Below are 27,987 nucleotides of genomic sequence, written 5' to 3'. Positions count from 1 at the left end.
TCGTTAACAATAATTATGAACAAAAAAATATGGCCACACACGACGCTCCATACTGTACAATGGCCATTGGTCACATTATGCTCCATACTGTATAATGGCCCCACATGATGCTGCGTACAGTATACTTGCCCCACGTGATGGGGCACGTATAAAATGCCCCATAGCATAAAATACGCTGACACACCCTGACTACGGATCAATATTTTGGGGACATTTCTCCGTATTACGCCCGTAGTACGGCCGTATAATACGTGGCGTATTGTCTTACGCCGAGTGTGACGCCGGCCTTACTGGTATAATTATTATAGGGGCCAAGTCCCTTTTGTATATATCTCCCTGATATACACCGAGCACCATTTTGTGTTCATGTAATTTGTGTTATGGGTTCGACAGGGCTAAAAACATAGTAACACCCACGGAGCACATCTGCCCGGCACCAGGTCCTCCTGACCCCCGGAGTGCGCATACGTGAAGTGCGACCGAAGATTCCTGAGGCGGTGGAGTCAGAGGTGAGTAACAGGGTGAGGGGTCGGCATGCTGCTGCCGTATTTAGCATTTTGGGTGACAATACCCCTTTAACGATAACCATGGGGAGAGGGGTGCTGCACCAGGTTGGTGGAGAATCCGATGGATGGGTACCAGGGGGAGAGTGGGAGCGGGGTGCGCTGCATGGGGAGACAAAGTTTGTGTCAGTCCTCCTAATGCTGTCAGATCAGAGTCTCTGCTGTAACGGGCAGCGCTGCATGGAGAGGGGGAGAGACACATTCACTTACAGTCAGTCTGCAGATCCCCGCTCGCTGCTCCCGCGGTCACGAGAAACCAGTCCGGGTGTTGGCGCTGCCGCTCTAGTGTCCTCAGAGTCCGCCCACGTTGAGGAGGAAGCCGGAGGCGGGCGGTGAGGCAACTCAAGGGGGCGTGGCTACAACGCAGACAGTCCCAGGCAGGGAACGGAATGAACAGCTGCGGGTACAGTAATCGGGCTCTCTCTACGTCCTGGAAGTGGGCGGGGCTTCACTGGCGGCCGCAAATTCGGGATTTTAAATGCCCGAAGCGGGACAGCGGGACCCCGGTGCCAAAGCGGGACTGTCCCGCTGAAATCGGGACGGTTGGGAGGTATGGTGTATCTTCTCATACACCAGCATCTCCTGTGATGTATATGCTCCATCCCCACTGTTTACTGTGATGTATATACTCCAGCCCCAGTGTCTCCTATTTCATATTCTCCAGCCCTAGTGTTTCATATGTGCTGTATATGTTCCAGCCCCAGCGTCTCCTATATGATATATATGCTACAGCCCCAGTGTATACTATGTGATGTAAGTGCTCCAGCCCCTGTGTGTCCTATGTGATATATATGCTTCACCCTCAGTATCTTCTATGTGATGTATGTGCTTCATCCTCAGTGTTTTCTATGTGATGTATATGTTCCAGCCCCAGTGTGTAGCCTCTGTGATAAGAATATCTTTGAAAAGTTGGCTACGGACTTGCTTCGGATTAGTCATCTGAGTCAAATTCTCCCTGCTTTGCTCCCTTAGACTCTCCTATACATGTATAGGGTGAAACCAGACAGTCTAGTGATGTGAGGGGGGGAGTAGCTGCCAGGATCAGGTCTAGAGAAGTAGTCATTTCAGACACAGGTTTTTCAAAGTATGTTTTCTATAGAATGCTCCAGCATGTCAGAGAAAAACACGTTGCCTTGGGATCAGGCAGCAATAATCTGCTGTCAGGTTCCGTTTAAGGTTAACTTTTAAAATATAGGACAACTCCTATAATAGAGAAAACTTGCTAGGACTAGTATGTATCCTGAAAAGCTGTGGAATTAGCTGACCTACTCCTCCCTTCACTGAGGAATCATAGCATAACCCTTTCTTGAAAGAAAGCAAACATTAAGTCACAAACCTTTTTGCAAAGCTATCGGTGGCTGTCGACAGATGGCAATCTGTGAGTTTCTTCGTGTTCGCTCACTAATGAATGAGGCAGCAGCGGCTACAGGTGCGGGAGAACTGCTGCCTCTTCACAAGGTACAAAAGCTGTTTAGTCGGGATTGAGGATCTGACATTTTGGTGCACACAAAGTTTTCAACTTCTTTTTTCTAACATTAGAACAATTATCACTTTCAATAATTATAATGGTACATGCAGTCTCCTGCAAGAAGTACTGTACAGTGGGATTTAGATACTTTTTTCTCCCTATATATTATATATGCTTTATGTGATATATTAAGACAAGCATGAGCTCAGTAAAAGGGAATTTGAGTAAGGGGCATACAAGTTATTGATACTGGTTTCTTATATAGCAGGCGGTAGGGAAGATATACTGTATGTATAGGTACTAGTAATGCTTTCCAGGATCCATTAGTCTACAGTTGAGCCTCCCAATTGGGCTCTGTTACACCAGTATGTCTAACACTATTTATTTTTATACATTTGTTTTGTTGGGGTGTTAATAATGCTTTTAAATATGATTTGAATTTTTTTCATATTCTCTCATTGCTAGATCTGCAATTAATAACAAAATGAAATATTTGCACAATGTGAATCTCGTGGACTCCAATGTAAAATTTCCACTGGAGACCCCAATTATCATGGATCTGTAATGGTTTCAGTCTTCTCATATGGCCCAAAGGGACCCTGGGCAATTGCCCCACTATAGCAACACACAACAGCTCTAAGTCATAACGATTAACCACCAATTTCATTTGGCAAACCTTGATTACAATGACGAAATAGGAAAGTGGGTGAATGTTTTGTATAAATATTGCACATTTGTAGATGGTAATTAATGACACACGGAACAAAATTTATGCTGTTGAGTCAATGGCTGATTGTTCTCCTTATAATAAGACATGAGGGAAAGTTTCACCACTGAATATAATAGGTCCACTGAATACAGAATTTTTCATTAACAATAATTATAATAATAATATATCATAGTAATTATAAGAGTAGCAAATATTTTAAATTATCTTATTCTGCTACAGTTGTGATAAGGGTACCTATTCAAAAATACATCTAATATTTTTACTAAGGATTAGGTACACTCCTTTACGTTATCAATATTTAATGCCTAAAACATGTACTATGAATTTAAAACTCAATCTGCATAATAAAGGGAAGAAATTAACTTACGGGGGTGCACTGACTGCAAGCATTTTGGCTACTGACGAAAGAGGGGTCCTAGATCATCAGTTAAATGCAGCACTAACCCAAAACTTGGGCAAGTGATGAGCTCAAAGTGGTAACAATGGATTACAAGATATGCATTGTCTTCTCTTTTTCATCCCTATAGATGGCTAGCAAATAAACAGATGATTTTATTGTGATCCATTTCTGAAAATCACCAATGTGAGAGCTTTTTTAATTGCAGGAGGCTTAAACATAGATCCATACTTCAGATTTTCAGCCTCGAGCATTTTACATACAAATAGAATGTAAAATGTATGGACCATCCTCTGGTGTTGCACTTTCGATAGCTTTGTATCCAACAGTATAAAAGAAAATGGTGCAGGTTAGGGAAGACTATATAAGCAACTGTTCTCCATCAGTAAGGAGCCTAGAAATGACCTCTGACATGTACAGTACTTACTTGGATATCTGTAGTAGAAATCATTTTCAATATTACTGCTGATATTGTGAGTTTTTCTCTCCTCGTTCCAATGGGGATCAGCTTCAATATCATAACGGACAAAGACTCCAAAAAGTATTATCATAGCCATCTCCCAGATGAAGCAAATTATGGGCAGCTTGAACCTCATAATAGTGTTCCTTATCATTTTGGAGGCTTGGTGTAATATATTACTGGGCAAAGCTTGGTTATGATACCTGTATGTCTATTCAGCTGTAATAAAGACTCAAAGGTAGTCAGCGATCTATATAGGGGAATTTAGGGGTGTGCAAATTTTGTTTTTACTACAACATACCTCTCCTGAGATAAAGGTGGAGCTACAGTGATTTGTGTGGCAGTTCTCATAGTCCTCTTATTTGTCAGCTTCTTTATTGAATGGAAGCTGCTTAAGACAGGTGACAAGTGAAAGGCTGCAGAAGCAAGGCGACAAGTGAAAGGCTGCAGTCAGTAACTTATTGCCTTGTTAAACTCACAATTTATTGCTGTGAAAAAAAAATCTAATCACCATGTACCCTGAATAAAAGTCAAATAAATACATGACAGTTTCTTGTGCTCTAACTTGACTGAGGTCACCAAGCACTAATTGTGGGAAAAGTAGCAATATTATGTGGAATATAATCTCTTCAGAATGGGGCTACATGGTGACTTTGGCTACAACACTGGTTGTGACTAGTGTTGAGCATTCCGATACCGCAAGTATCGGGTATCGGCCGATACTTGCGGTATCGGAATTCCGATACCGGGATTCCGATACTTGGCGCGTATCGGATACCGGAATCGGAAGTTCCATGATTCAAAATTCAGAAATTCAGCCAATGAGAAAGATTCCAAGTGTGGGCACATCCTGTTTAGCATGGAGGGCATGAAACTACTGGCAAGGCTGTGATTGGCTGCTTAAATGATGTCATGATGCAGTTTAAAAGTCGCTGGCGCCATTTTGCGATCACTCTGCTGTGAATTCAGTTAGTGACAGGACGCTGTTTGCTGACTGAGGGACAGTTTAGAGATAGCGATTTGCTTCTTTGTGCTTTCCAAAGGCTAATTTAGCAACCGCTGTGTTCACCTACTAATCACCTTCCTTTTGCCTTGTAGCGCTGTTTTCACAGCGATCTGCAAGGTCTCTCTGTGTGTGTGTGTGAGTGCAGCCCACTCTCTAGTCTGAGTGCAGCCACATAGGCCATCCATAGCTGGTTGTATTCAGTTCAGGGAGGGTGGTTCATTGCCTCATACTGTCCTTTTTTTTTTTTTTTTTGAAGTAGTGCAGGCTGCTGCACATTTTTTCCAAAAATTCCTATTAGTGTCTTTCCACCCGTCTCCAGCTAATTTGTGGAAAAACACTACATAGGATAAAGTAGAGGAGGGTTTTTGGGCCTTGCAGCGCCGTTTACGGCTGTCTGCACGGTCTCCGTGTGACTGCAGCTCGCCCTGTAGTCTGTGAGCAGCCGTAGCTTGGTTGTCTCCAGCTCAGGGTTGTTCACTGCGTCATACCGCCAAATCAATTTTCATTTTGTTTTCAAGTAGTGTAGTCTGCTGCTAATTAATTTAAAAAAATCCTATTAGTGTCTTTCCACCCGTCTCCAGCTAATTTGTGGAAAAACACTACATAGGATAAAGTAGAGGAGGGTTTTTGGGCCTTGCAGCGCCGTTTACGGCTGTCTGCACGGTCTCCGTGTGACTGCAGCTCGCCCTGTAGTCTGTGAGCAGCCGTAGCTTGGTTGTCTCCAGCTCAGGGTTGTTCACTGCGTCATACCGCCAAATCAATTTTCATTTTGTTTTCAAGTAGTGTAGTCTGCTGCTAATTAATTTAAAAAAATCCTATTAGTGTCTTTCCACCCGTCTCCAGCTAATTTGTGGAAAAACACTACATAGGATAAAGTAGAGGAGGGTTTTTGGGCCTTGCAGCGCCGTTTACGGCTGTCTGCACGGTCTCCGTGTGACTGCAGCTCGCCCTGTAGCCTGTGAGCAGCCGTAGCTTGGTTGTCTCCAGCTCAGGGTTGTTCACTGCGTCATACCGCCAAATCAATTTTCATTTTGTTTTCAAGTAGTGTAGTCTGCTGCTAATTAATTTAAAAAAATCCTATTAGTGTCTTTCCACCCGTCTCCAGCTAATTTGTGGAAAAACACTACATAGGATAAAGTAGAGGAGGGTTTTTGGGCCTTGCAGCGCCGTTTACGTCTGTCTGCACGGTCTCCGTGTGACTGCAGCTCTATCCGTTGTCAGTTCAGCCCCAAAAAAATAAATAAATAATAAAGTTCACCAAACACACCAGTTACACCACTTTACATTTGTGTAGGCCACATTAGCTCATATTCAAGTCTAGTCCACACTTTAGAAAATTAGTGTGTCTTATACCTGTTAGGAGGAGTTGCTCAGGAATAAGCACACAAAGCCGTTAGTACTTTTCTGCTTATCTTTATCAGTCAACCAAGATGAAGAAGGCAGTGAGTAAGGCACGTGGGCGTGGGCGTGGGCGCGGAGCAGGGAGGGGACGTGGGGATTCTGTGCCTGCTGCGGGCACCGGTGAGTCATCAGCACCCACTTTCACAAGGGAACAGTCGTTCATGCGCAGCTTTGTCGCCGAGCGCCGTACACCGCTGCTGCGTCAAGACCAAATTGAAGCCGTTGTGGGATGGATGGCAGCTAATGCATCAACTTCCATTAGTGCCACATCCTCTCAGACACAGAGCACTGGAGAGCAGCCATCTGTCTCTTCACCACCTGCAAAATTGCCCAGGCAGACAGAGATCCCAGGACAGGAGCAGTCTCTACTTCTGTTCTCTGAATCATCTCTTGGCTTGGAAACAGGGGGCCAGCCAAGCAGCATTGGAGAAATGGAAGAAGAGGCAGGGTGCAGTGATGCCCAACCGCTTTTTCTGTCTTCCTCTGAAGAGGCGGGTGGGCCAGTGGCTCCGGTCACCACCTCGCAGGCCGCATCAGCTGATGATGACACTCAGGTGCCACTTACTGGTGCGTGCTCTGCTGCTGAGACTACCCAGGAGGAGCAGTTGGGGGCAGAGGGTAGTGTAGATGATGAGGTCCTTGACCCATCTTGGCGTCAGGGACAGGAAGGTGGTGGGAGCAGCTCTGAGGAAGAGATTCCCCATACGGCCCAAAGAGGGAGAGGGAGGGGGAAGACTGCGGATCCTGCAGCCTCCGCTTTGGCACCCGTAAGGAGCATGTCTCTTCCAAAAGTCAAAAGGGGGGCTCCCAAGACTTGCAGTGCCTGGTCCTTTTTTGACACAGTTGCAGATGACATTTGCTATGTCAGATGCAAGGTGTGTCATCAAAAAATCAAAAGAGGTCAAAAAGTCGCCAACCTCAATACCTCCAACATGTGGAAACATGTGCGCAACAGGCACCCGGCGGAGTTAGACAAACACACTGAAGAGCTAGGCCAACCAACAGCGGCAGCTACCACCTCTTCAGCTCGTGTTGCCTCTTCCTCTAGCTCACACGCAGCTGGTTCGGCTTCCTCCCAGGATCGCCGTGGAAGAACCTCTGGCCCTGTTGTCCAGAGACCCGCTGTCATTCCACCCGCAGCACCACTTTCCCAGTCAACCACACACTCCCAGCCCAGTCTACAGCCATCGGTAGTACAGGCATGGGAGAAAAGGCGGCCTTTCTCGTCAAACCACCCACGAGCACAGGCTCTGACTGCAGGCATTGCCAAACTTCTGTCACTGGAAATGCTGTCATTCAGGCTGGTGGAGACTGACAGCTTCCGTGACTTGATGTCATTGGCAGTCCCACAGTACAGTGTGCCCAGCCGCTTTTACTTCAGCAGGCAAGCCGTCCCTGCCCTGCACAAGCATGTTGAGGGACACATAAAACACGCGCTACTGAACGCCGTCAGTAGCAAGGTCCACCTCACCACCGATGCGTGGACCAGTCAACATGGACAGGGGCGATACCTTTCCCTCACTGCCCATTGGGTTAATGTAGTTGAGCCGGGTACAGACCGTGCGAGTGGCGCAGGACGTGTCCTGCCCACTCCAAGGATTGCAGGAATCTATTCTGTACGCATTGACTCCTCCTCTTACACCAGTTCCTCAGAATCATCGCTGCAGGAGCCGTCACAGTCCACCTCCACATGGACCCGTGATGAACGTGTACCTGTTACGACCGACATGAGCACAGCCGTGGCCAAACGTCAACAGGCCGTCTTGAAATTAATTTTTTTGGGGAATCGTAGCCACACAGCGCAGGAGCTCTGGAATGCCATCAAGCAGGAGAGCGATGTGTGGTTTGAGCCAGCGAATCTCCAGCCAGGCATGGTAGTGTGTGATAATGGCCGAAATCTGGTGGCAGCCCTGGGCCTCGGCAACCTCACTCACATCCCATGTCTGGCACATGTGCTCAATTTGGTCGTGCAGAGTTTTTTGAGGGACTATCCGGATCTTGATGCACTGCTGCACAAGGTCCGCCTAGAGTGTGCTCACTTGCGGCGTTCCAGCACGGCAAAAGCGCGCATTGCGGCTCTGCAGCGCCGACACCGCCTGCCGGAACATCGCATCATATGTGACCTACCTACCAGGTGGAATTCCACGTTACATATGTTGGAGCGGTTGTGTGAGCAGCAGCAAGCTGTAATGGAGTACCAGCTGTATCAGGCGCAAAAAAGTCGCAGTCAGCGCCGTACAGACTTCACAACCACAGAGTGGGCCACTATGAAGGATGTCTGCCAGGTTTTGCGTCCCTTTGATTATTCCACGCGGATGGCGAGTGCAGATGATGCACTAGTCAGCATGACTGTCCCCCTTATCTGCCTGCTTGAAAAATCACTGCAAGCGCTAAGGGATGATGTTGTGGAAGAGGTGGAGGATGAGGATTCACCACTTCCATCATCTTCTGGACAGTCAGCGCCACGTGGTTCCTCACAAACGCGTAGGCAGGGGACAGTTTGTGAGGAGGATGAGGAGGAGTCAATGGAGGAGGAAGACATCCGTCCAGAGGAGGGAGTTCCCGAATTGTCCAGTACTCAGTGTGTACAGCGAGGGTGGGGTGATGACGAGCGGGCAGAGATCACGCCTCCAGCTGGGGACAGCGTTTCTTGGGCAGTTGGCAGTCTGCAGCACATGGTGGATTACATGCTGCAGTGCCTGAGAAACGACCGCCGCATCGACCACATTCTCAACATGTCTGATTATTGGGTGTTCACCCTCCTCGATCCTCGCTACCGGGACAACGTAGAAAGCCTCATCACACCGTTGAACCGGGAGCGAAAAATGCGGGAGTACCAAGACACACTGGTCAGTTCCATCATCTTCTCCATTCCAACTGAGAGAAGTGCTGCTACTGCATTCCAAAGCAGCTCAGTGCGTCCAGGCAGTGGTGGAGGCTCTGCACAAAGAGGGAGCAGAAGCAGTGCCTCTGCCCAAGGCAAGACCAGTATGGCCCAACTGTGGCACAGTTTTGTGTGCCCCCCACAAAAGTCTACACCATCACAGACGGCTCCAGTCAGCAGGAGGCAACGGTTCCGTCAGATGGTGACAGACTACATGTCTTGCCCTCTTGCTGTACTCCCAGACGGCTCTTCCCCTTTCAAGTTTTGGGTCTCAAAGCTGGATACATGGCCAGAGCTAAGCCAGTATGCATTGGAGGTGCTGTCTTGCCCTGCGGCCAGTGTATTATCGGAACGTGTCTTTAGTGCTGCAGGTGGTGTACTAACTGACCGTCGCATGCGACTATCCTCCGATAACGTTGACCGGCTTACTTTCCTGAAAATGAACAAGGCCTGGATCTCGCAGGAATTTGCCACTCCTCCTCCTGATTAAATAATTAGGTCACTGTATACGTTATCCAGGTCTCCTGTTGTGTTCATCTTTCTACCACCTGAACTTAAATTCCTGGGCTCCAACACCGCCAGTTGAGGCTCAGACGTGCCGTCTGCACAGTCAAAACATACGACCCAGTGTTATTGGGTTTCAGTAACGTCAGCTGATCCCCAGCTGTGTAGCCGGCAATGTGTCATGCGACCGCCACGCTGACACAACAACTGAAATGTAAGGGAATCTGTCCCCCCCCCCCCAAGGCGTTTGTTACTGAAAGAGCCACCTTGTGCAGCAGTAATGCTGCACAAGGAAAAAGGTAGCTATTTTGGTTTTGCTCCTTGCACACGCAAAACTTAACACTTATAAAATGTGTCCACTGATACCGTAAAACCGTCCCGGAGGTGGGACTTTCCTTCGTAATATGACGCAGCACAGCCGTCATTCCTACCCCCCCGGCGCCGCGCCCCGGCTCCTCAGCGTTGTTTGATTCCGTCCCGGAGCCTGCGCTGTTATGTTATCCCGTGGCCAGGCACACTTAGCGCTGCCCGTATTCTGGCATCATTTGGTGTCAGGCTGGCTGCGCCTGTGCGGCCACGCTGGCCGAGAGCCCGCCTCGCAGTGTCTTCTGATTTAATCCCACTGGGGGCCTGGGATCTATGGACATGCGCAGTGCATATCTGAACCTCCACCTCTCACTCATCTCCCTATGGCTTCTTCAGACTGTTCGGTGTCAGCTGGTCCCTAATAGCATGCCACGGCCGTGACACCGCACAGTCTGAAAAAGAAGCCGTAGGGAGGGGAGTGAGAGGCGAGGATATGCACTGCGCATGGCCATGGATCCCAGGCCCCCAGTGGGATTACATCAGAAGACACTGCGAGGCGGGCTCTCGGCCAGCGCGGCCGCACAGGCGCAGCCAGCCTGACACCAAATGATGTCAGAAGATGGGCAGCGCTAAGTGTGCCTGGCCACGGGATAACATAACAGCGCAGGCTCCGGGACAGAATCAAACAACGCTGAGGAGCCGGGGCACGGCGGCGGGGGGGTAGTAATGATGGCTGTGCTGCGTCATATTACGAAGGAAAGTCCCACCTCCGGGACGGTTTCACGGCTTCAGGGGACACATTTTATAAGTGTTTAGTTCTGTGTTTGCAAGGAGCATGATGAAAAGAGCCACCTTTTCCTTTTGCATCTTTTGTGCTGCACAAGCTGGCTCTTTCAGCTACAAACGCCTTGGGGGGGGGGTTAAAGGTTCCCTTTCGACTTTCTCAGGCTTCGGCCTACATTGTGTTCCTCTGCTTTTCCACCTGCCCCTGGGCTCCAACACCGCTAGTTGCCGTCCAGAAATGCTGTATGCACAGTCAACAGTCGCTCCTCTGTTATTGGGGTTCAGTAACGTCAGCTGTTCCCCTGCTGTGTGTGTGGCAATCCCTCCTACCTCCTCCAACCTCCTCCTCCTCCACCTGTCCCTGGGCTCCAACACCGCCAGTTGCCGTCCAGAAGTGCTGTACGCACAGTCAACAGTCCCTCCTCTGTTATTGGGGTTCAGTAATGTCAGCTGTTCCCCTGCTGTGTGTGTGGCAATCCCTCCTACCTCCTCCAACCTCCTCCTCCTCCACCTGTCCCTGGGCTCCAACACCGCCAGTTGCCGTCCAGAAGTGCTGTACGCACAGTCAACAGTCCCTCCTCTGTTATTGGGGTTCAGTAACGTCAGCTGTTCCCCTGCTGTGTGTGTGGCAATCCCTCCTACCTCCTCCAACCTCCTCCAACCTCCTCCTCCTCCACCTGTCCCTGGGCTCCAACACCGCCAGTTGCCGTCCAGAAGTGCTGTACGCACAGTCAACAGTCCCTCCTCTGTTATTGGGGTTCAGTAACGTCAGCTGTTCCCCTGCTGTGTGTGTGGCAATCCCTCCTACCTCCTCCAACCTCCTCCAACCTCCTCCTCCTCCACCTGTCCCTGGGCTCCAACACCGCCAGTTGCCGTCCAGAAGTGCTGTACGCACAGTCAACAGTCCCTCCTCTGTTATTGGGGTTCAGTAACGTCAGCTGTTCCCCTGCTGTGTGTGTGGCAATCCCTCCTACCTCCTCCAACCTCCTCCTCCTCCACCTGTCCCTGGGCTCCAACACCGCCAGTTGCCGTCCAGAAGTGCTGTACGCACAGTCAACAGTCCCTCCTCTGTTATTGGGGTTCAGTAACGTCAGCTGTTCCCCTGCTGTGTGTGTGGCAATCCCTCCTACCTCCTCCAACCTCCTCCAACCTCCTCCTCCTCCACCTGTCCCTGGGCTCCAACACCGCCAGTTGCCGTCCAGAAGTGCTGTACGCACAGTCAACAGTCCCTCCTCTGTTATTGGGGTTCAGTAACGTCAGCTGTTCCCCTGCTGTGTGTGTGGCAATCCCTCCTACCTCCTCCAACCTCCTCCAACCTCCTCCTCCTCCACCTGTCCCTGGGCTCCAACACCGCCAGTTGCCGTCCAGAAGTGCTGTACGCACAGTCAACAGTCCCTCCTCTGTTATTGGGGTTCAGTAACGTCAGCTGTTCCCCTGCTGTGTGTGTGGCAATCCCTCCTACCTCCTCCAACCTCCTCCAACCTCCTCCTCCTCCACCTGTCCCTGGGCTCCAACACCGCTAGTTGCCGTCCAGAAGTGCTGTACGCACAGAGCCAAACACCTCGCCAATGTGTTAGTGGGGTTCAGCACCGCCAGCTGTTCCCCTGCTGTGTATACGGCAACGTGTACTGCGACCGCCACGCAGACACAACAAGTTAAATGTAAGGGAACCTGACCCCCCCCCCCCCCAGGCGTTTGTTACTGAAGGAGCCACCTTGTGCAGCAGTAATGATGCAAAGGGAAAAAGTGCCTCTTTTCGTGATGCTCCTTGCACATGCTGAACCTAACACTTATGAAATGTGTCCCCACACAGCGTTAAACCGTCCGGTAGGTGGAACTTTCCTTTGTCGTGTGACGCAGCACAGCCATCATTTTTACCCCCTTGGCGCCGTGCGCCCCCTCCTCAGCGTTGTTTGAATCTGTCCCGGAGCCTGCGCTGTTAGGTTAGCCCTTGGCCATGCACACATGTTGCGCTGCCCGTCTTCTGACCTCATTTGGTGTCAGGCTGGCTGCGCCTGTGCGGGTGCGCTGGCCGAGATCCCGCCTCGCAGTGTCGTCTAATGTAATCCCACCGCGGGCCTGTGATCCGTGCCCGTGCGCAGTGCATATCCTCTCCTCTCACTCCCCTCCCTACGGCTTCTTCAGACTGTGCGATGTCAGCTGGTCCCTAATAGCATGCCACGGCCGTGACACCGCACAGTCTGAAAAAGCCGTAGGGAGGGGAGTGAGAGGAGAGGATATGCACTGCGCACGGGCACGGATCACAGGCCCGCGGTGGGATTACATTAGACGACACTGCGAGGCGGGATCTCGGCCAGCGCACCCGCACAGGCGCAGCCAGCCTGACACCAAATGAGGTCAGAAGACGGGCAGCGCAACATGTGTGCATGGCCAAGGGCTAACCTAACAGCGCAGGCTCCGGGACAGATTCAAACAACGCTGAGGAGGCGGCGCACGGCGCCAAGGGGGTAAAAATGATGGCTGTGCTGCGTCACACGACAAAGGAAAGTTCCACCTACCGGACGGTTTAACGCTGTGAGGAGACACATTTCATAAATGTTAGGTTCCGCATGTACAAGGACCATAATTAAAAGAGCTAAGTTTACCTTTTCCAGCATTAGTGCTGTACACAATGGCTCTTTCAGCTACAAACGCCTGGGGGGGGGGGGGGGGGTTAAAGGTTTCCTTTCAACTTGCTCGAGTGCAGGCTTCGGCCTACACTCCGCTCCCCCTGCTCCTCCTGCTGACCCTGGGCTCTAACACCGCCAGTTTTTGCCCAGATGTGCTAGCTGCACAGAGAAAAACACCAGCCAATGTGTCAGTGGGGTTCAGCACCGCCAGCTGTTCCCCTGCTGTGTAGCCGGCAACGTGTCCTGCGACCGCCACGCAGACACAAGAACTGAAATTGAAGGGAACCTGTCCCCCCTCCCCCAGGCGTTTTTACGTTATCCAGCCACCTTGTACAGCGGTAATGCTGCATGTGTGCAAGGTGGCTCAGAAACGTATTCTCCTCGCACATGTGGAACTGAAAACACGTCTGAAATGTGTCCTCTGTGTGACCATTTAACCGTCCCGGTGGTGTGACTTTCCTTTGTAATGACACGCTGCAACCCCCTTGGTAGCGCTGCCCGTCTTCTGGCATCATTGTTTGGCTGCCTGCGCCTCTGCGGCCGCCCTGACCCACACAACGCCCCTCGGTGTCTTATTTATTGGGACTGCGAGGGTGTGATTCATGGGCAGGATCAGTGCATCAGTTCGCCTGTCCCTCCTCTCCTTCCGCCTTCTTCGGACTGTGCGGCTTCATGGCCGTGGCATGCGATAAGGGATCAGATGACGCCGCACAGTCTGAAGCGGGTGTAAGGACCCGAGTGTGAGAGGCCAACATATGTGCTGCGCCAGGCCCTGAATCCCAGCCCCGCAGTGTTTTAACAATGTTAAGACACTGCGGGGCTGGGATTCATGGGCATCGCGAACCGCACCGGCCGACATTACATGATGCCAGAAGATGGGCAGCGCTAACGGCGCTAGGCCAGGGGATAACACGACAGCGCAGACTCCTGTACAGCAAATAACAACGCTCGGGAGGCTGCACCCAGCACCAAGGTGGGATTCTTGACATCTGTGCTGCGTCTCACTACAAAGGGAACTCGCGCCTCCAACACAGTTTGACTGTATAAAGGGCTAAATGTTATACGTGTTTCATTCAGCGTGTGCAAGGAGAAAAATTAAAAGAGCAACCTTTGACTTGTGCAGCACTACTGCTGCATAAGCTGTGGCTCTTCTACTTTGTAACCCCTGAGGGGGGGTTAAAGATGACTTTTGAAATCGGTTCAATTAGGCTTCGGCCTACACTCTGCTCCACCTGCAGAGCCCGGGCTCCAACAACGCTAGTTGCTGTCCGGAAGTGCTGGCTGCACAGAGCCAAACACCTCGCCAATGTGTCAGTGGGGTCCAGCACCGCCAGCTGTTCCCCTGCTGTGTAGCCGGCAACGTGTCCTGCAAAAGCCACGCAGACACAACAGACCCAAAGCTGCCGCCAGTGCAGGCTTCGGCCTACACTCCCCTCCCCCTGCTCCTCCTCCTCCTGCTCCTCCTCCTGCTGTCCCTGGGCTCTAACACACCGCCAGTTGGGGCCCAGATGTGCTAGCTGCACAGAGAAAAACACCAGCCAATGTGTCAGTGGGGTCCAGCACCGCCAGCTGTTCCCCTGCTGTGCAGCCGGCAACGTGTCCTGCAAAAGCCACGCAGACACAAGAACTGAAATTGAAGGGAACCTGTCCCCCCTCCCCCAGGCGTTTTTACGTTATCCAGCCACCTTGTACAGCGGTAATGCTGCATGTGTGCAAGGTGGCTCAGAAACGTATTCTCCTCGCACATGTGGAACTGAAAACACGTCTGAAATGTGTCCTCTGTGTGACCATTTAACCGTCCCGGTGGTGTGACTTTCCTTTGTAATGACACGCTGCAACCCCCTTGGTAGCGCTGCCCGTCTTCTGGCATCATTGTTTGGCTGCCTGCGCCTCTGCGGCCGCCCTGACCCACACAACGCCCCTCGGTGTCTTATTTATTGGGACTGCGAGGGTGTGATTCATGGGCAGGATCAGTGCATCAGTTCGCCTGTCCCTCCTCTCCTTCCGCCTTCTTCGGACTGTGCGGCTTCATGGCCGTGGCATGCGATAAGGGATCAGATGACGCCGCACAGTCTGAAGCGGGTGTAAGGACCCGAGTGTGAGAGGCCAACATATGTGCTGCGCCAGGCCCTGAATCCCAGCCCCGCAGTGTTTTAACAATGTTAAGACACTGCGGGGCTGGGATTCATGGGCATCGCGAACCGCACCGGCTGACATTACATGATGCCAGAAGATGGGCAGCGCTAACGGCGCTAGGCCAGGGGATAACACGACAGCGCAGACTCCTGTACAGCAAATAACAACGCTCGGGAGGCTGCACCCAGCACCAAGGTGGGATTCTTGACATCTGTGCTGCGTCTCACTACAAAGGGAACTCGCGCCTCCAACACAGTTTGACTGTATAAAGGGCTAAATGTTATACGTGTTTCATTCAGCGTGTGCAAGGAGAAAAATTAAAAGAGCAACCTTTGACTTGTGCAGCACTACTGCTGCATAAGCTGTGGCTCTTCTACTTTGTAACCCCTGAGGGGGGGTTAAAGGTGACTTTTGAAATCGGTTCAATTAGGCTTCGGCCTACACTCTGCTCCACCTGCAGAGCCCGGGCTCCAACAACGCTAGTTGCTGTCCGGAAGTGCTGGCTGCACAGAGCCAAACACCTCGCCAATGTGTCAGTGGGGTCCAGCACCGCCAGCTGTTCCCCTGCTGTGTAGCCGGCAACGTGTCCTGCAAAAGCCACGCAGACACAACAGACCCAAAGCTGCCACCAGTGCAGGCTTCGGCCTACACTCCCCTCCCCCTGCTCCTCCTCCTCCTGCTCCTCCTCCTGCTGTCCCTGGGCTCTAACACACCGCCAGTTGGGGCCCAGATGTGCTAGCTGCACAGAGAAAAACACCAGCCAATGTGTCAGTGGGGTCCAGCACCGCCAGCTGTTCCCCTGCTGTGCAGCCGGCAACGTGTCCTGCAAAAGCCACGCAGACACAAGAACTGAAATTGAAGGGAACCTGTCCCCCCTCCCCCAGGCGTTTTTACGTTATCCAGCCACCTTGTACAGCGGTAATGCTGCATGTGTGCAAGGTGGCTCAGAAACGTATTCTCCTCGCACATGTGGAACTGAAAACACGTCTGAAATGTGTCCTCTGTGTGACCATTTAACCGTCCCGGTGGTGTGACTTTCCTTTGTAATGACACGCTGCAACCCCCTTGGTAGCGCTGCCCGTCTTCTGGCATCATTGTTTGGCTGCCTGCGCCTCTGCGGCCGCCCTGACCCACACAACGCCCCTCGGTGTCTTATTTATTGGGACTGCGAGGGTGTGATTCATGGGCAGGATCAGTGCATCAGTTCGCCTGTCCCTCCTCTCCTTCCGCCTTCTTCGGACTGTGCGGCTTCATGGCCGTGGCATGCGATAAGGGATCAGATGACGCCGCACAGTCTGAAGCGGGTGTAAGGACCCGAGTGTGAGAGGCCAACATATGTGCTGCGCCAGGCCCTGAATCCCAGCCCCGCAGTGTTTTAACAATGTTAAGACACTGCGGGGCTGGGATTCATGGGCATCGCGAACCGCACCGGCCGACATTACATGATGCCAGAAGATGGGCAGCGCTAACGGCGCTAGGCCAGGGGATAACACGACAGCGCAGACTCCTGTACAGCAAATAACAACGCTCGGGAGGCTGCACCCAGCACCAAGGTGGGATTCTTGACATCTGTGCTGCGTCTCATTACAAAGGGAACTCGCGCCTCCAACACAGTTTGACTGTATAAAGGGCTAAATGTTATACGTGTTTCATTCAGCGTGTGCAAGGAGAAAAATTAAAAGAGCAACCTTTGACTTGTGCAGCACTACTGCTGCATAAGCTGTGGCTCTTCTACTTTCTAACCCCTGAGGGGGGGTTAAAGGTGACCTTTGAAATCGGTTCAAGTAGGCTTCGGCCTACACTCTGCTCCCCCTGCAGAGCCCGGGCTCCAACACCGATCGTTGCTGTCCGGAAGTGCTGGCTGCACAGAGCCAAACACCTCGCCAATGTGTCAGTGGGGTCCAGCACCGCCAGCTGTTCCCCTGCTGTGTAGCCGGCAACGTGTCCTGCAAAAGCCACGCAGACACAACAGACCCAAAGCTGCCGCCAGTGCAGGCTTCGGCCTACACTCCCCTCCCCCTGCTCCTCCTCCTCCTGCTCCTCCTCCTGCTGACCCTGGGCTCTAACAAACCGCCAGTTGGGGCCCAGATGTGCTAGCTGCACAGAGAAAAACACCTCGCCAATGTGTCAGTGGGGTCCAGCACCGCCAGCTGTTCCCCTGCTGTGCAGCCGGCATCGTGTCCTGCAAAAGCCACGCAGACACTTGCTCTTGTACCTTCTGCTCCCCATCCTGGTTCCAGTACCGTCAGCTGGTTCCGGGCAGAGCCTTTGGCTTAGGTGCCTCCCTTTGGTATCCGAGTTCCACCAACGTCAGGTGGTCCTTGGTAGTGCTTTCAGGCACGGGTACCTCCTGCTTAGTAACCGGGTTCCAGTAACGTCAGCTGGTCCTCGGTAGTTCCATTGGCTCTTGGACCTTCGGCTACCCATCCGGGTTCCAGCACCGTCAGCTGGTTCTCGGCAGTGTCTTTTGCTCTTGTACCTTCTGCTCCCCATCCTGGTTCCAGTACCGTCAGCTGGTTCCGGGCAGAGCCTTTGGCTTAGGTGCCTCCCTCTGGGTATCCGAGTTCCACCAACGTCAGGTGGTCCTTGGTAGTGCTTTCAGCACAGGTACCTCCTGCTTAGTAACCGGGTTCCAGTAACGTCAGCTGGTCCTCGGTAGTTCCATTGGCTCTTGGACCTTCGGGTAGCCATCCGAGTTCCAGTTCCATCAGCTGGTTCTCGGCATTTTCTCAGCCTTCTTGTACCTTCTGCTACATTTCCAAGTTCAAGAGACTAAACACAATGACCCAGAAGACCACCCCTAAGATGACGACGACACCAGAGACGACAACCACCGTGATGACGACGACCCTGGAGACGATGACCCCGAAGACCACCCCGATGACAACGACCCCGGAGACGACGACCCTGAAGACCACCCCGATGACGACGACCCCGGAGACGACGACCCTGGAGACGACGACGACCTGGAAGACCGAGAAGCAGAAGAACAAGAGGCTGCAGAACAAAGAGCAGAAGGACATTAAGCATAACACAAAATATCAGAGCAAAAAATATTATGTAAATTATAAGCAGAAGAAGACTAAGCAGTGTATGGGGGTGAGTCCGTTCCTCCTCGTGGTGCCCCTGGATAAAGCCTGATGCTGCAGGCCAAACTGAACGCGGACAAATGTAACTGTTTTGTGACAGGCAGAACGGAAGGTGTAATCTTCAAACTTTTATAGATAACAACTACGGGAATGCCTGTCACAAATAAGAATATGATGAAGAAGTTGAATATGATGAAGATAATAGTAAAATAAAAAGAATATGAACAATGTAACCCAAAAAATAATAGGTAGCAGATGAAGAAGAAGATGAATAAGGTGAAGAAGTTGATGTCAAAGAAGCTGATGATGAGGATAATTAAGAAGAAAGCGTGGGAGAAGTAAAAAAGAAGGTGAAGGGCGTGGAAGTAGTGAAACATCAATATCTGACATAAAAAAAAAAAAAAAAAACATAGTCAAATTCTTTCTAACGCCGAACTTCATAAAAAAAAATAAAAAATCCTGCTATTCTATTACATTGGGCTAAACCTCTGTCCCTTTAATATCTCCGCCACGTCCCCCAATACATCCTACAATATTCTTAGTTGTTTTCCTTCATGTAGAATGAACCTACAAGTGTATAAAGGGTTTATTTTAATTCCGATATTTTCGTCCCATTGACTTGCATTGGGATCGGGTATCGGTATCGGATTGGATTCCGATACTGTGACGGTATCGGCCGATACTTTCCGATACCGATACTTTCCGATATCGGAAAGTATCGCTCAACACTAGTTGTGACGCCAAATATTGCAAGTACTACTGCTACATTGCAACAAACTTGTAACGTGGCATGGAGAGGTGACCATGGGTGAGGTACTCATCTCTTGCACCCCGGTTTGTTACATGAAGGAGGAGGTCCTGGCTGGATGTGTGGATTTATTCTGTGGGTGCGCTACACCCTTACAGACCGCATGTAACCAATGACTTTGGTTTGCCAGGAACAGATGTTTAAGAGTTCAAGGAGAGACACCATGTCAAAAATAAACTTTTTACTCAACGATAACTTTGGAGGGATTACATACACAACTTGATGGACGTTTCCTTTACAATACAGAGCATTGTCCATACACAGTTTCAATTCATTCCACTCTACTCATATCTACAATACTTCAATGTTCCTTTCTACTTCACCACAGCCTAGCTCAGTACTACAGTCCAGATAGAAAGCGTCCTAGTCTCTATCCGCGGTGCCACGTCTTCCGCGGTGCCACGTCTTCTTTGCCTTCTAGGGAACTCTATTGCCAGCATGGCCGGTACTTATCTTCTTTGTGTCTTATGCTCTGAAACTCCCACCTGGGGCCCTCTCTGAGCCATACTGCTAGGTGTCCTGACCCAGGACCCGTCACCAATTGATCACTGTGTACTGTCAATCACTTCTCTCTTGTTCACTCTGCTAGATCTCACTGTCCTGCATCTCTGTCTCCTCTTCCGTTAGGGACACTCACATCATGCGACGCTGCTGACATTAGAACTTAGGTCCTCTTTCTACACACTCTGGACCCATTCTGACAGGAAATTACCTCTGGCTCTTCAGCTTAGCCCCTCCCACTCTGGGCTATTTCCAACCATTAACTCTTACCTTCCTTACTGTCAGACAACACACACCACTAATACCATTAATGCAGTTCCCAGTTCACATTACACATCAAAATTATTTTACAACAATACACAGGTTCTTCATGGGGGAAATGGGGGAAATATCTCCATCTCCTCACATACTGCAAGTGAATTTTGTCTCATTGTTACCCCTAGGGCAGTGTTCTCCAACTCCAGTCCTCAAGAGCCACCAACAGGTCATGTTTTCAGGATTTCCTTAACCCCTTTACCCCAAGGGTGGTTTGCACGTTAATGACCGGACCAATTTTTACAATTCTGACCACTGTCCCTTTATGAGGTTATAACTCTGGAACGCTTCAACGGATCCCGGTGATTCTGATATTGTTTTCTCATGACATATTGTACTTCATGATAGTGGTAACATTTCTTTGATATTACCTGCGCTTATTTGTGAAAAAAATTGAAATTTAGCAAAAATTTTGAAAATTTTGCAATTTTCCAACTTTGAATTTTTATTCTGTTAAACGAGAGAGTTATGTGACAGAAAATAGTTAATAAATAACATTTCCCACATGTTTACTTTACATCAGCACAATTTTGGATCCAAATTTTTTTTTGTTACAAAGTTATAAGGGTTAAAAGTTAACCAGTGATTTCTCATTTTTCCAACAAAATTTACAAAACCATTTTTTTAGGGACCACCTCACATTTGAAGTCACTTTGAGGGGTCTATATGGTAGAAAAAACCCCAAAGTGACACCATTCTAAAAACTGCACCCCTGAAGGTACTCAAAACCACATTCAAGAAGTTTATTAACCCTTCAGGTGTTTCACAGGAGCAGAAGCACCGTGGAAGGAAAAAATTAACATTTTACTTTTTAGTCACAAAAATGATATTTCAGCAACAATTTTTTTATTTTCCCAAGGGTTAAATGAGAAAATGGACCTCAAAAGTTGTTGTCCAATTTGTCCTGAGTCCACTGATACCCCGAATGTGGGGGGGAACCACTATTTGGGCGCCCGGCAGGGCTCGGAAGGAAAGACGGTCAAAGTTGGGGTCATCTCGTGCGGGACACTGTGCATTATCGGAATAATGCAGGAACTTATGGATGGCCTCAAAACGCTTCCGAACCATGACCATTCGGAACACTGGAGTGTTTTATATTAAATATCTACACTCCAATATTGCCAAATTTCTGGCTTCTTCACGATCCCCATGTGGAGGACCAGGCCCCAAAACTGCATCATTTCAACTGCGTCTACAGGAGACCAATTGGAAAATTATGAACCGGGGTTTTGCTCCAAAAATTGACGAGCATATAAATCAGTTTGCTCCACCATGAGGTTAATAAAATCCTCAGAGAAAAAGACTTTGAAAAAGTCTGTTTCTGTGAGGCCGGCGGTGTCAAACTTGATTCCTGATTCTGCCACAAAATCAGGAATCAGTGGCTTGTAATTTTCGGGGGGCGAGGTCCATATGGGGTCCGCAGTGTAGAGCGCTGGTTCAGGAATGGTGGGCGATGCCTCATCTTCTGTCCTGGGGCGTCTGCATGGCGGTTCCGCAGGACCCGAGGAGGAAGATGAGGAGGAGGAGGAGGAGGAAGAAGAGGATGGGGATGAAGAATCAGAAAAGTAAAGAAAAGTGGGATCCTCTCCCTTGCTATCAGTGTCGGAGGCAAGGAAAGAATATGCCTCCTCCAATGAATAGTGCTGTTGGGACAAACGGGACGAGCGGGACATTTTTGTGTGAATCTGGTGCTTGGGTGCACTTTATTGATAACTGTATGTGTATGTGTGGGGGGATAGTGATTTGTGCAATCTATTATCTGAAAAGAAAACGCTAAAAGGAGAATAAAAACCTGCGAAAAGAAAAGTCTAAAACAGCAGGCCCTAGCTCTGATAAGTGAACTTGCGTCACTTATCAAAATTCGGCGGCTGCTGGATGTGCGCACGGAGATGACCAAAAAAAGTAAAAGTGTCTAAAACAGCAGGCCCAGCTCTGATAAGTGAACTGTTTCACTTATCAAAGTTTGGCCGCTGCTTGATGCGCGCACGTGGGTCGGACAAGGGGTGGGGGTAAAAAAAAAAAAAAAAAAAAAAGGAAAATGGCAGGCACAAACTGTGATAAGTGAACTGCGTCACTTATCAAAGTTTGGTGACTGCGGGATGTGTGTACAGATGTTGCGCAAAGGGGCTGAGGGAAAAAAAACGAGCACGAGAGTTGATCGGTGAACTACTTCACCAATGAATGCTCGGCGGCTGTTAAATGGTCGCACGGAAGGAGGTGCAAAGGGGGGTAAAAAGAGGGGGATGGGGTGGATGTAGGGATTGGGCAGGGATCAGTGATCAAAACGTACGGTTGTAGTCAGGTGACGCAAAGGGGGGTGAAAAAAAAAAAGGAAAACGGCAGGCACAAACTGTGATAAGTGAACTGCGTCACTTATCACAGTTTGGCGGCTGTGGGATGTGTGTACGGATGTTGTGCAAAGGGGCTGAGGGAAAAAAAGCGAGCGCGAGAGTTGATCGGTGAACTACTTCACCAATGAACGCTCGGCGACTGTTAAATGGGCGCACGGAAGGAGGTGCAAAGGGGGGTAAAAAGAGGGGGAAGGGGGATGGGGTGGATGTGGGGATTGGGCAGGGATCAGTGATCAAAACGTACGGTTGTAGTCAGGTGGCGCAAAGGGGGGTGAAAAAAAAAAAGGAAAACGGCAGGCACAAACTCTGATAAGTGAACTGTGTCACTTATCAAAGTTTGGCGGCTGCGGGATGTATGTACGGATGTTGCGCAAAGGGGCTGAGGGAAAAAAAGCGAGCGCGAGAGTTGATCGGTGAACTACCTCACCAATGAACACTCGGCGGCTGTTAAATGGGAGCACGTTAGGAGGTGCAAAGGGGGGTAAAAAGAGGGGGAAGGGGGATGGGGGTGGATGTGGGGATTAAGCAGGGGCTTGTGATCAAAACGTACGGTTGTAGTCAGGTGGCGCAAAGGGGGGTGAAAAAAAAAGGAAAACGGCAGGCACAAACTCTGATAAGTGAACTGCATCACTTATCAAAGTTTGGCGGCTGCGGGATGTGAGTACGGAGTTGGCGCAAAGGAGCTGAGGAAAAAAAAGCGAGCACGAGCGTCGATCGGTGAACTGCGTCACCAATCAACGCTCGGCGGCTACTAAATGTGCGCGCAGAGGTCGGCGCAAATGGGGGTGGAGGGGGGTAAAAAGAGGGGGATGGGGGGGATTGGGGGGGATGTGGGGATTGGGGGGGATGTGGGGATTGGGGTGGATGAAGGGGGACTGGGCAGGGATCAGGGATAAAACTTACGTTTAGTTGTCTTCTTTCTTTAGCAGAGATTGCGGTGCTACAGGCTGCTGTGGCACCACAATACCCAGCACAGCAGGGAGATCCAGGCACAAGATCCAGCAGGGAGATCCAGCAGTATGACTGCTCTGTAGGAATCCTCAGCTAGAGTGAGGACCCCTGCAGAGCGGTCATACACAGGTCAGGCAGGTGACGAGACAGGTCACAGAGCGGTCATACTGCTGCTGTGACCTGTCATTGGTGGGATCGACCATAACATCGATCCCACCAATCAGAGCTTTCCTCGTCACCCTGGCAACTGCTGGTGACCTGGCTGTGACCTGCCTGGATCGGAGCTGCTAGCTCCGATCCTAGGCAGGTCACAGCCAGGTCACCTGCACGGCACAGAGCGGTCACCGTGTGACTGCCACAGTGCCCTGTGATTGGGGCAATCGATAATGACATCGATCGCGCCAATCAGCTCCTGCAGGCCCTGCTGGGCCTGTGCTAGGTTCTATCCTAGGCTATTAGAGTACCGATCCACGCGGGTTCCGGCAGGGCACAGCGCAGTAATACCGCGCTGTGCCCTGCGATTGGCGCGATCGATGCGATCGGTGATCCCACCAATCCGGAGTGCTTTTGCTGGTGCCTGGAGTTGCCAGGCACCGGACCTAGGATCGAGTACATCGGTACTCGATCCTAGTCTGTGACCTCATTGTTTCAGCTGCTCCGATTGGCTGAAACAATGAGAATGGCTGTGATTGGCTGTTCAGAATTGAACAGCCAATCACAGCGATCGGGAGGCCGGGTGGGCGGTGAAAATGCCCTGGATGCCGACACATCTTCCCTAAGGTAAGATGGCGTCGGAATTTTAATGCGATCACCGCGACTTAAGTCACGGTATCGCATTAAAGGGCATGACGTACTATCCCTTCGAGGGTCAGATAGGCCCAGGTCACCTCGACGGGATAGTACGTCTAAGGTCAGAGAGGGGTTAATATTGCCCAGGTGATAGAATTATTGTTTGTGCAGGGATGCAATTATCACCTGTGCAATACTAAGGAAATCCTGAAAACATGACCTGTTGGTGGCTCTTGAGGACTGGAATTGGGGATCACTGCCCTAGGTTACTGTGATAGAGCAAAAACTAAGTAGCATAAAATTCAACTGGTTCCAACTAACATATTGTAGTTGCGGTAATCAATTGCATTTTGCTGCAATGCAATTTCTGTTAATGCTGATGATTCTGGCTTACAGCCAATGAAAACCCAAATTCATTATCTCAGTAAATTAGAATAATTAACAGAAAACAAATGCCAAGGCTTCCTAAGCATTTAAAAAGGTCCCTTAGTCTGTTTCAGTAGGCTCCAAAATCACGAGGAAGACTGCTGACTTGACAGATATTGATAAGGCATTCATTGACACACTTCACCATGAGGGAAAGCCAAAAAAGGTTGTTGCTAAAGAAGCTGGCTGTTTACAAAGTGCTGTATCCAAGCATATTAATGGAAAGTTGAGTGGAAGGAAAAAGTGTGGTAGAAAAAGTTGCACAAGTAACCGGGATCACCGCAGCCTTGAAAGGATTGTTAAAAAAGGCCCTTTGGGGGAGATTCGCAAGGAGTGGACTGCTGCTGGAGTCGCTGCTTCAAGAGCCACCACACACAGATGTGTCCAGAACATTGCCTACAAGTGTCGCATTCCTTGTGTCAAGCCACTCATGACCAATAGACAAGGCCAGAAGTGTCTTACCTGGACCAAAGAGAAAAAGAACTGGTCTGTTGCTCAGTGGTCCAAGGTGTTTTTTTTTTAGATTAAAGTAAATTTTGCATTTCTTTTGGAAATCAAGGTTTCAGAGTCTGGAGGAAGAGTGGAAAGGCACACAATCCAAGTTGATTGAGGTCTAGTGTGAAGTTTCCACAATCAGTGATGGTTTGAGGAAATTTCTACCTATTTTTCTACCAGAAAATTTTAGAGCACTTCATGCGTCCCTCTGCGACAAGCTTTTTGGAGATGGAAATTTCATTCTCCAGCAGGACTTGGCATCTGTTCACATTGTCAAAAGTACCAATACCTGGTTTAAAAACAACAGTATCACTGTGCTTGACTGGCCAGCAAACTCGCCTTAATACCATAGAGAATATATGGGGTATTGTCAAGAGGAAGATGAGAGACACCAGACCCAACAATGCAGACGAGCCGAAGGCTGCTATCAAAGCAACCTGGGCTTCCATAACACCTCAGCAGTGCCACAGGCTGATAGCCTCCATTCCACACAGCATTGATGCAGTAACTGATGCAAAAGCAGCCTCGACCAAGTATTGAGTGTATTTACTGAATATACATTTCAGTAGGCCAACATTTTGGATTTTAAAATCATTTTTCAAGCTGGTGTTATAAAATATTCTAATTAACTGAGATAATTACGTTTGGGTTTTCATTGGTAGAGATGAGCAGACACCTGGATGTTAGAGGCCGCCAAATCCGGACAACATTCACTTGAATGGGGGCCCGAAACATCCAGCGTTTGCCATGCTGTCATGTGCACTGTAAATAAATAATATAAAAAAAAGGGTGGGTTCCCCTGTATTTTTAAAAACCAGCCAGGCAAAACTCACAGCTGGGGCTGCAACCCTCAGCTGTCATCTTCAGCAAGGCAGGTTATCAAGACTAGAAGGGTCCCCACACAGTATTTTTTAATTATTTAAATAAATAATTCAAAAACACAGCATGGGTCCCCCCCCCCCATTTTTGACAACCAGACTTGCTAAAGCAGACAACTGGGGGCTGGTATTCTCAGGCTGGTAAGGGGCAATGGACAGTGAGAAAAACTCTCATGGTGCTATCAGCAGGAATCTCACTGAGGTCACAGCAGTTCAGATCGGCTGGGAATGCAGCCTCAGTGATCAGAGGTAACCTCAATAACGTCACTGCCGGTCACTGAGGCTGCACTCGCAGCAGTTCAGTCACCAGTGGTTCTCAGACTGGACGGTCGCATCTTGGCACTGTCCAGGTTGAAAACAGTTTATCCCCCAAACAGGGATTACGGCATGGGACAGAACGATGGATAGGTGAGAGATATTGTTGTTTTTTATTTTTTGTTTTATTACAGGAGACGAGGGATTCAGTGGAATTAGGTGTTAGGTGAGTATAACTGTGTTTGTTATTTTTAAATAAAAATGAAAAACTGTGTTTTGTTTTATTTCTAATAAAGGACTTTATTCTGGCTGTGTGTTTATTTACCATACAACTGTAGGATTAGTAATGGATAGGTGTCAAATATATGCCTCTCCATTGCTAAGCCAAGGACTTGATGTCACCATACAATGCAAAGTTGACATCAACCCCACATATATTAACCCTAATTGTCACCACTACAGGGCAAGTGGGAAGAGCTAAGCAAAGCACCAGAATTGGCACATCTAATAGGGGTGCCTTTTCTTGGTGGCTGTAGGCTGCTATTTTTAGGCTGGGGGGCCAATATCCATGGACACTTACCAGCCTGAGAATACCAGCCCCCAGCTGTCTGCTTTAGCAAGGCTGGTTGTTAAAAATGGTGGGGACCCCATGCCATTTTTTGTAATGATTTATTTAAATAATTTAAAACATTTGGCATGGGGACCCCTCTATTCTTGATAACCAGCCTTGCCGAAGCTGACAGCTGAGGGTTGCAACCCCCAGCTGTGAGTTTTGCCTGGCTGGTTATCAAAAATACAGCGTAACCCTCGCCTTTTTTTAATTATTTATTTACAGCGCAGGAGCTGGCTAATGAATCTTCCCATCAGTCGCTCCTGCTCTCACTGTTATTAGCGGCAGCAGGTGTCAGATGATGGGAGCAGTAGTCTCTTCCACTGAAACCAGTGACCTGAGGTAAACTTTATACCTCCGATCACAGCTGAGACCACATGCTGTCTTTTGACAGTGTGGGAACTGCGGCTCTCTGACCAGCGGGGATGATTTCACCGCCAATCAGAAGCGGTATTTGCCACGCTGTCATGCACATGATAGCGAAACAAACATCCGGTGTTTGGGCAGCCGCTCCAGAACAGTAACATGGACTTCCTAGTGAAGTCTGTGTTCGATGTCCATGCCCGAACAGTAGGTGTTCGGTACGGATGCTGAGTGTGTTGAGCGATACCGTCCGATACTTGAAGGTATCGGAAAGTATCGGCTGATACCGGCAAAGTATCGGATCTAATCCGATACCGATACCCGATACCAATACAAGTCAATGGGACTCAAGTATCGGACGGTATCCCTGATGGTTCCCAGGGTCTGAAGGAGAGGAAACTCTCCTTCAGGCCCTGGGATCCATATTAATGTGTAAAATAAAGAATTAATATAAAAAATATTGATATGCTCACCTCTCCGACGCAGCCTGCACTTTACCGAGGGAACCGGCAGCCTTCTTTGCTTAAAATGCGCGCGTTTACTGCCTTCCGTGACATCACGGCTTCTGATTGGTCGCGTGCCGCCCATGTGACCGCGACGCGACCAATCACACAAGCCGTGATGTAATTTTCAGGTCCTGAATGCCTAGAATTAGGCATTCAGGACCTGAAAATTACGTCACGGCTTGTGTGATTGGTCGCGTCGCGATCACATGGGCGGCACGCGACCAATCAGAAGCCATGACGTAATTTTCAGGTCCTGAATGCCTAGAATTAGGCATTCAGGACCTGAAAATTACATCACGGCTTGTGTGATTGGTCGCGTCGCGGTCACATGGGCGGCACGCGACCAATCAGAAGCTGTGACGTCACGGAAGGCAGTAAACGC

At 49.7% G+C, this 27,987-nt stretch overlaps 1 protein-coding gene across 1 annotated transcript in view; it reads right to left on the bottom strand.

Annotated features, from left to right (window-relative positions):
* Positions 1–3,867, bottom strand: part of RHCG (Rh family C glycoprotein) — a 350,822-nt gene extending 346,955 nt beyond the window's left edge. Inside the window, exon 1 of the mRNA XM_077263476.1 lies at positions 3,586–3,867. Within this exon, the coding sequence (XP_077119591.1) occupies positions 3,586–3,772 (187 nt within the window). The 5' untranslated portion in view covers positions 3,773–3,867. The remainder of the gene's footprint in view (positions 1–3,585) is intronic.
* Between the last annotated feature and the right edge of the window lie 24,120 nt (positions 3,868–27,987).

The sequence above is a fragment of the Ranitomeya variabilis genome, chromosome 5 (assembly GCF_051348905.1).
Source record: "Ranitomeya variabilis isolate aRanVar5 chromosome 5, aRanVar5.hap1, whole genome shotgun sequence".
Classification (NCBI taxonomy): Eukaryota; Metazoa; Chordata; class Amphibia; order Anura; family Dendrobatidae; genus Ranitomeya; species Ranitomeya variabilis.
Note: the sequence above shows the minus strand (reverse complement) of the source record. Positions and strands in the feature narration are given on the sequence as shown.